Source organism: Rhinolophus ferrumequinum, chromosome 28 (assembly GCF_004115265.2).
Source record: "Rhinolophus ferrumequinum isolate MPI-CBG mRhiFer1 chromosome 28, mRhiFer1_v1.p, whole genome shotgun sequence".
Lineage (NCBI taxonomy): Eukaryota > Metazoa > Chordata > Mammalia > Chiroptera > Rhinolophidae > Rhinolophus > Rhinolophus ferrumequinum.
In genome coordinates this window covers 486,740-495,762 of record NC_046311.1, presented here as the reverse complement: position 1 = coordinate 495,762, position 9,023 = coordinate 486,740, and the positions used below count along the sequence as shown (strand labels likewise).

Genomic DNA, 9,023 nt, shown 5'->3' with positions numbered 1-9,023 from the left:
ACAGTGGACACTGGGTGAGTGGGTGGCTGTCTTGGATGGCGGGGTCGGGGAGGCCGGGTCTGAGATGACATCTGAGTTGGGACTTGACTGGAACCTGGCAACCCTGCCTCCGTGGGCGCGGACGGGGTTACGACCCGCTGGAAGCCGGGCCAGAGGCTCAGGCGGTTGAGAGGAAATGAACGCAGAGTGAATGAACAGAGGCCGCGGACAAGGGCAAGTGGGACATGACGGGGCCCAGTCGTCGCCTTCGGTAGACGGCGCGCGTGCGAGCGAGGAGGGGGCGTCGGCCAGGGCCCGCAGGCAGCCGGCGGCCGATACCGCTAAGGGGTCCGGGCGGCGCGCCGACGTGGCGGAGGCGGGAGCCGCGGGCGCGAGCGCCGGGCGCGCGCGCGTGCCTGGCGGGAGCGCGCGGGCGGGCGCGCGAGGGGGCGGGGCGCGCCGGGGGGCGGGGCGGGGCGGGCAGCCCTCTCCTGGCGGCGGGAGGCGGGCGGGGTCGCGGTTGCCCTTTTAAGCCGCGGGCCGCCGCCTTCAGCCGGCCGAGTCGGTTACAAAGGCCGTCGCCGCCCGCCTGCCCGGCTGCCCTCCCGCCGTCCCTGCGCCCCAAGGCCCCGGCGCCCGGCCTCGCCATCTTCCGGCCGTGACGGCGGCGCGGGCCCGGCTCCCTGCCGCCGGAGATGAGGCCAGGATGTCGGTGTCGGGGCTCAAAGCCGAGCTGAAGTTCCTGGCGTCCATCTTCCACAAGAACCACGAGCGGTTCCGCATCGTCAGCTGGAAGCTGGACGAGCTGCACTGCCAGTTCCTGGCGCGGCCGCCCGGCAGCCCGGCCCCGGCGCCGCCGCTCACGCTGCACTGCAACATCACGGTGAGGCGGGGCCCGGCCGTGGCCGGAACCGGGGCCGGGGCCGGGCTGGGACAAAGACGCCAGGCCGCCGCCGCGCGAGGCTCGGGGGCCGGCGGCGCCGCCTCGGCGTCCCCGGGCTGGGCCGCTGCCCCCTCGCGGCCGGGTCGCCGCCGGGGTGAGGGAGGTGACGGGAGGCGAAGGGACGGGGACGGCGGCCGCGCTGAGGCGCGCGGGCGGCGCGGAAGGGGACCGACCCTCGGCAGTCCGTCAGGCCGCGCGCTGTCCCGCAGCACTTTAAGTTGACACCGAACCGGACGGTGTGAGGGGCTGCGGCGCGCCCGGTGCCGCAGGTGCAGGGCCTGCAGGTGAGGACAGGCTGCCGCCCACAACGTGCGCTCCTGTCCCCGAGCCAGAAGGACCCCGTGCGCTCAGTCTTCCCGGAGCAGAGCGGCTCGGAGACCCGGGCTCGGAGGGGTGGCTGAGGCGGGAAGTTGGGGCCCCTCTGTGGCCGGTGCGCGCTGCAGACTGCTCCTGGCTGCAGCGGGGTTGGTGGTGGCTTCCGTGCCTGTGACGCCGGGCCAGGGTCCCTGCCTCCCTCCCGTGAAGTCGGCGAACACTGAGGGATGCCACCTGGGGGAGCAGACGTGTGTTCCCCAGGACGTGAGTCGGGCGCTGTCCTGAGCAGAGACCCGGTCCCCGAGCCCCTCAGGCTCCCAGACCGTTTGCAGGGTGGGGCGGGAGCCCCTGCTCCCAGAGCTCCGCTGGGCGGGGTGGGGGAACCCGCCAACACGACGAGCTGGGACCCCGCTCTGTGTGTCACTGGGAAAGCCAGAGACAGCACCCCGTTTTGATTTTGCTGGGCTGGCGGCACCTCGGAGAAGGCTCTGAGGCGGCGGGCAGTGCAGGTGAGGAGACTTCGTGAGGCACCAAAAGGGCGGTTCAGGCTGAGGACTCTGGCAGAAAAGACCCCGCCGCTGGGAAAACGTGCTTTGCTGGGCAGGAGAGCAGTTGCAGTGACCTGAGAAGCCCAGGATTTGGCAGGTGCAGGTTTTCTCAGCAGGAGACTGGCCCAGTGGTGACTATTCTCATGGAAGTTGGGGACAGCCCCCAAAAGGTAGGGCTGGTTGCAGTGACAGGAGACTGAACTTGTAGGCTGTGGGGACCACCAAGTTACTCAGCTCACTTGGGAAAATATTTGCCATCCAGGACTAGAGTGGTTCTCTACAGTGGGTGGCATTAGGAAATGTGAAGCGCGTCGCTGTCCCCATGGGGGTGACATGCTGGTGCTGCTGTGCTGGCATTTAGTACCGGGGGAGCGGGATGCTAGATGTCCTGTACGATCAGGCGGTCCACCACCACAGAGTCGTGCCACCTCAGATGCCAGCAGTGCCCCGTGGAGAACCTTACTGGAGGCTGCTAGGATTCTGCGTCTGCCCGCAAAGATCCTGCGTGGCGACCTGGGTTAGGAAATGCAGTGAGTGCAGTAGGCGCCCAATGGATGCAGCGTTGGTGGGAACTAGTCTAACGGAACTACTAACGCACTGTTCGAACTGAGCTGCCACTGCGTCATGATACCCGGCAGAAGGTGGTTGTCGTGCACGTACCTGCTCCGCGTACTTGGACGGGCATACACGTCAAATCGTGTGGAGAACTTCCACGCACCCAGCCTCAACAGTGATAAACCTTTGGCCAATCCTATTTCATCTGCACCCTCCTTTGGTTATTTTGAAGTAGATTCCAGACATATCACTTCATCTGTACACTTTTCAGTGTGTATCTCAAAGATGAAGCCTCTTTAAGCAGAGAGGAGTGTTGTGTTAAAATGACTTGCTCATGTTGATACCATTTTCTTAGAGGGGAAAGAGCAAGGAAAAAGTGGGGTGGGATTTCAACTGTCAGGACCTGTCTGCTGTGTTTGTGATTTGCTTTTCTCTAAAAGTTACAGCTCTTTAAAAATAATAATAATGAGTTTGATCTGTTCTTTAACATTCCTCTTACACCAGGTGTTTATTAAGCTCTCCATGCCAGGCCCTGTCTTCTCCATGTTTACCAAGAAGCATCCTTATGCATTTGCTGTAGTGTTTGAGTGATGCATGCTAATTCCTGATAATCTTCTAAAGACCCTGTGCGCCTGTCCTTTCGGGCTTCTGCTTTAGCAGTTTGTCCCATGGGGCACGTCTTTCAGTGTCTGACTGTCTCTCAAGGCTCTTCTGGTCATCTTCAGGTCAGGCTGATATTTATTTCCTCTTCATCCCTTCCATAAGTCCTTTCTATTTACTGCTTTGGTTATGTTTTCTTGTGTTCTATTATAATAGTTTTGGATGCTTGTCTTTTTTCAAGTCTTTTTTTTTTTAATGGTGGCAGGGGAGAATATTCTATAATTATGCTTTTCATCCTCCACTCAGTAAATGCTGAGTAAATATTTGTTCCATTCACTATATGGTCACCATTCTAGCTATATTCTATTTGAACAAAAATCTTATCTATTGTGTAAGTTCACTGCCAAGAGTTGGTCAAACGTGCAGAGGTGACAACAAGATAGTGATGTCGATAGTGCATAAATAAAAGGTCATTGAGGGCTTGATAGGAAATCTATAATTTAACGTCAGCTTCTTATGAAAGACAATTTTAAGAAGTAAAAAACAAAACAGAACATGGATATTTCACTCTCTAGGCTAAGGGAATTGAGCTAAAATTTTTTTGTTTTGTAAATTTGTCCTAATTTTAAGTATGAAGGCAAAAGGGAGCTGTTTTCAACTTTAAGGAATCTTTCTTAATTCTTGTGTTCAGTGAACTCTTGCTAGGAAAGATTATCATGTAAACTTAAGTATTGCTTTCCCTTCTCAATAAACAGGTATAATTGCTAGCCAGTGCTACGTAACATCCATCCAGCTGTGAGGATCACACCTACCACAAAGCCACTTGTTTGAAACCTGGGCAGCCTTATTGGGAACTACTAGCATGTCTTTCTTTTAGTCCTTTGAAATATGTAACAGAACTTGGCGACTCGGTACTCCTTTGATGGACTTCTTGGCATCTGGGAACTCTTGGTAGGGAATTGCTGTTTTAGAGTGAAACATTCCCCCCTGCTCCCCTGGAAGTAAATTAGCTGGTAGACAAAACCTCATACTTTATTATTTGTGTAGCATAAATTATTTCTCTTTCTGCATGAGTGGCTATTTGCCAGGCTACTTGTGGTGGAACTTTTGTTGTTATTTAATTAAATTTCTATTCATCATTGCCAAAAAGTTCCTACTCCTCTCCAACAGCAAGATATTAATACTAAATTTAAAAATGTTAGAGCTCTGAGTTTAGGAAAGAGAAAAAGTTTCCTTCTTTATTTACTAGTTGGGTCCTTAAGTAAATCACTTCTTTTGCTGTTTGTTTGTTTTTTCCTATAAAATAGATACTTCTTGCCCCACATGAGAGCATATACAGGAAAACTAGCAGTCATCATATTCTCTGGAAATATACAAATGGTGATGTCGTTTGTGGCAGAAAAACACTTTATTCTGAAAATGCTTTACAATAGCTTTTCATGGGAAATAAATCAATGCTGTCAGTTTCTTAATTTCTGGTGTTTCTAGTCTTGACACTGATAACAAGTAGCCCAGCTAAGGTTATACAAAGGAAATAATGAATGAAACTTGACTACAGAGGCCAAGACCTTTTCTTTGGTCCTCCCTCCTGGGACAGATTCCCTTTCCAGACTGAACTCCTGGAGAACCGTTTGGAAATACCACGTTAAGCACCTAAGTGGTCCTTTCAGGCCAGAGGAGCCATTGTTTTCAGTCATCTCACCAATTTATAATATAGAGTCAAATTCCCGGTCATTGTTATCTATCCTCCCTCAACCCCCTTTTCATGCCCTTCCTTGAAAGGGACAGATATACGAAGAGGAGACTTAGGTTTCCCTTGGATGAATGGTGTATCCCTTAGTCACTTGATTTTTTTGTTAAACTTCCTTAGACCTGGAAAAGGATGGTATTAGATAAATGTCAGCTGGTTGAGGGCTGGAGTTTGAATTGAAACAGTCACTGCCACTTGCAAAGCTTTGGAGAGCCAGAGTGATGAAGCTGGGGTCCCCTTCCCCAAGGCCGATGTAACAGTGTCCTCCTGTGTGGTCTTCTGAGTGGTCGGTCGTCCTGGTAGACGGAGCCCCCTGAGCCATGGTGCTCGGGACCCTCTTCAGCACCTTTGTCTTCTCCGCCTCAGGTCACTTACAGTGATGTTTTGATCAGCTGTAATTTGCTGCTTACAACACTTAGTATTTTTCAGATCACAGAGATATGCATACATTTTTCTTTTACCAAGTGTTAATGTTTTTACTCTGCTTCTGTGGGCTCTGGTCATGTTAAACACTTAGTTGTTTGCTTGTAAAATGATTGGCAGGGAGAAATTCTCTCCCTCTCCCTCTCTCTCCCTCTCCCTCCTTCTCTTCCTTTCTTTCTAACTTTTTTTTTAAATGTTGTCAGAGCATTTAGCATTTTATTAAGGTACTGTGTGGTAATTCTGCCAGTTTATTTCATTCTCCACCCCACATTTATTGAACAGCAAAGTGTGGAAGTAATGTGTCACATACCTGGTCTCCAGAAGAATTTCAGCTGTTACACCTCTGACCCTGTGACAAGAAGCATGTGCATCCGTTTTCAGAAAGTTCTGAACTCCTTGGAGATGTCCGTGTCGGTCATTTGGAAATACCACACACGGTACCACACACGGAGCAGTTTTTCTGGCTTGCTTGGCATAGAGCCACACATTGGTCTTTTGGTGGATTTGCGTGGAAAATAGGTATATGAAGTTATTTCTGAAAACGACAGACACTCCTTTTCTTAAGCAATGACAGACAGAGAGGTTGGTGGATTGACCTGGAGTTGTGTTGCCTCACACCAGGACAGCACAACGTTTCAGTGGCTATGAACTAGTTCTGTTGCGGGACTGCAGCACGAGTCAGCCATGTCTTCTGGTATCGGACGTAAAGGTGCTTCTGTTTTTTGCCTATTTTAATTAATGCTTTGCACATTAATAGCTAGAGCTAAGCCCTTGTGCATACAGGTAATGTTCTTTGAAACTTACCTGTAAGTTTTCCATTCTTATTTATGAACTGGTTTCTGCAGCTGTTGTAACAAATTATATTGTATAGGAACTTGTTTTCCTTCTATTCTGTATTAGCTTCTATTTACCAGATTAGTAAACATTTTAGAGAATGTGCAGTGACATGGGCGTTCTCACAGTCATGGCGGAAAGTATAAATACCTGTGACCTTCTAGAAAATAGCTTGGTTCATGTAATCCTGTCTGTTTTGGCAAGATAAATGCTGGCAACCCCAGGCTGGCCAACGCTGTCCTTGTGAATCCACATGTTCAAACCCAACAGAGAGCCCTGGTCCCAGAGACCCAGGTTTGCCTGGCTCAGCCCAGCTGACAGCACATCACTGGGATTGAATGGGCAGGTGGACCTGTGACCAGGTTTGGGGTCGAGGGAAGGGGGTGGGAAGATGGGAAGGCGGGGGATGAGTAGTCCCAGTGGAGCTTCATAGGCTGGTGTAGAATGGTGAAGGGGTTTTGCTTCCCAGGAGGAAGTTCTGAGGGAGGGGGGAGAGGGGTCGGGGAAAGGTGCAGTTCTCAAAGCTTTTGGGGCCAAGATGTCCTTATACCATTAAAATGTATTGAGGGGCAGAGGAGCTTTTGTTTATGTAGGTTATCATCTATTAATATGTAGCACTAGAAATCAAAACAAATATTTAAAAAAGTAATTCATTAAAATAAACTCATTACATTTAATATAAGTGCTTTTATGAAAAACCATGCTTTTTAAACGAAAAAGTTCTAATGAGAATAGTGGCACAATTTTACATTTTTTTATAAATCTCTACTGTCTGGTCTGTCATTTGATTCTGCATTCAATCTGTTGTGATATGTTTTGGTTGAAATAATATGAAGAAAATCAAGCTTCACACAGGTATTTGGTTGCAAAAAGAAGTATTTTAATGTTTTAGATAATTTTGGATTTCTTTTTTGATACTCCACAAACAGTTGGTCTTTCTTGAACTTTGAGTGAGTCTTGTATCCTTGCATGATATTATGTCATCATGCATTGGTCATTTGGAAAATATTAATTCACTGAAATCGTCTAAATGTTGGTACATGTCATTATATAATATGAAAACCTTATATTCATTAATATCACCATCCACCTCTTCAGAATACTCTTGGGAAGCTGTCAAGCTTACAGTAGTAGATAGAGGTTTTCCAGAATTCTAATTTTTGCTTGAAAGCTTGAATTTTGTTATTGGCAATAAATACTGCCCTTTGCTCTCCTTGAAATGACAGTTTCTTTTCATTCATTTTTTGAGAAAATGCCTGTCAAAAACCCCAAGTTGGAATGACGATTATTTGTCAGTCATCCTTTCAAGTAAAAAAGTGGTTGGTTAATTCAGTTCACAGCTCAGTCACACCTGGGTGCTGCAGGGGTGCTCATGTGTGGTCCCCACTCCGCCACTTTCAGTATGAAACATACACATGGAAGGGTTGAGATTTAGTAAAATCACTTTACTGCTGCGTCACAGACATTTGTAAATGAAGATCCTCCTCCTCCTCCTCCTCCTCCTCCTCCTCCTCCTCCTCCTCCTCTTCCTTCTTCTCCTCCTTCTCCGAATGCTTGGCGGTGAAGAATACCATGGCTACAAGCAGTGTATGGTTGTCACTGTCTCAGGTCGCATCATGGCATTTGCACCACTCCTGCCAAGGTCAATACAGTGAAAAAGGGCAGCTAACATCTTGGTATTCCTGTAGAAATGGTTTAGAGTTGGGATCGCAGGGCCGGCCCCGCTTTGAGAACTGGTGACGAAGTTGCTCAGACAGACCTACTGTATATCGTGTCTTCTCCTGCACAGGATTAGGAAAACATGTCATACCTAGTAACTGATCGCTTTCTCTCTCTCGGTTTTTTTTTTGTGTGTGCAATTTTCATACTATCGTTTTGAGGGATTTTAGTCCAGAGCAACAATTCACATATTTTATTTTGCTTATGTAGAAGTTTACTAGACAAACAACAATCTATAGAATGAAGTTCTAAATTTAGCTTAGTGTTTTCTAAAGCTAAATAAAACACAAAACTAAAGCAAGGAAAGTGGTCCAGACGATATGTTCCCAAAGTAGGCTGAAGAATTTAAAGAAGAAAACGCAATACTCAATAAGTAGTTTTCTTTAAAAACAGGATTAATTTTGAAGATAGTTTGCTGTTTAGCCTGTAAAGAGGTTTGGGAAAATGAGAATAGTTAAGAGAAATGAGATTAGTACAAAAACAAACCACTACTGAATAGATATAATGATGTCCTACTTCAGTATCATTTTTTTCTTTAAAGAACATTTGGTAAAATACTTTAAAAATATTCAGTTTCTGTGGTTTCAACTGTATTACAATTGGGATTATAGTTCTCAAAGCAATTCTTCCTTAAAACTGTGTTTCTGGAAAATTGTTGTTTTTCCATGATTAGAGCCAAATTGTTCTGCAGCTAATACCAAATATTAACGGCTCTTCCCTAATTTATAATAGAAAGCTGTACAAATGAACAGAGTGAATGTCTGTTAGTAGGAAACTATGTAATGCTTAGTTTGTTAACTTATTGAAAGCAACACATACTTTTAAAAATACGTATGTATTGAAGCTTGTATATGTAGTGAAGCTTGTCTTGGTAATACTCAGTTTGTGCGAGGGGATTTCATGGGGTTTGAATTAGTTACCTACTGCTCGGTAACCAGCTTAGCAGCTTCAAACAACAGAGGTGATCTCACAGTTTTTGTGGTCAGCAATGTGCTGCCCACCTGGGTGGGCTCTCCCCGGGGCAGCAAAGGTGTTGGCCAGAGTCTGCCCCAGGCCATTCACATGGGTGCTGTGGGGTTCATCTGCTCGCAGCTGTTGGTCTGAGGGCCACGTGGGGCCCCTCTCAGCCCCTTGCCAGTGTGGAGGTGCGCCTCTCCATAGGGAGCTGCTTTCCATCAGAGGAAGCAGGTGAAAGAGCAGGAGAGGGTGACCGAGACAGAAGTTCTCATCTTCGTGTACCTCATGTTACAGATGACAGACAGCCCGTTACTCTTGTATTGTGTTTGCTAGAAGTCAGTCAGTAGGTCTGGGGAGGGACGTGTACACGTGTGAATACCAGGAGGTTGGCATCACTGCA

The 9,023-nt window shown here is 48.1% G+C and overlaps 1 protein-coding gene across 2 annotated transcripts in view; it reads left to right on the top strand.

Annotated features, from left to right (window-relative positions):
* Positions 1-457: 457 nt before the first annotated feature.
* UBE2Q2 (ubiquitin conjugating enzyme E2 Q2) overlaps positions 458-9,023 on the top strand; it is a 47,455-nt gene continuing 38,889 nt past the window's right edge. For both annotated transcript variants that reach the window (XM_033100108.1, XM_033100107.1), the window contains exon 1: positions 458-862. In XM_033100108.1, coding sequence (XP_032955999.1) covers positions 686-862 — 177 coding nt within the window. In that variant the 5' untranslated portion in view covers positions 458-685. The remainder of the gene's footprint in view (positions 863-9,023) is intronic.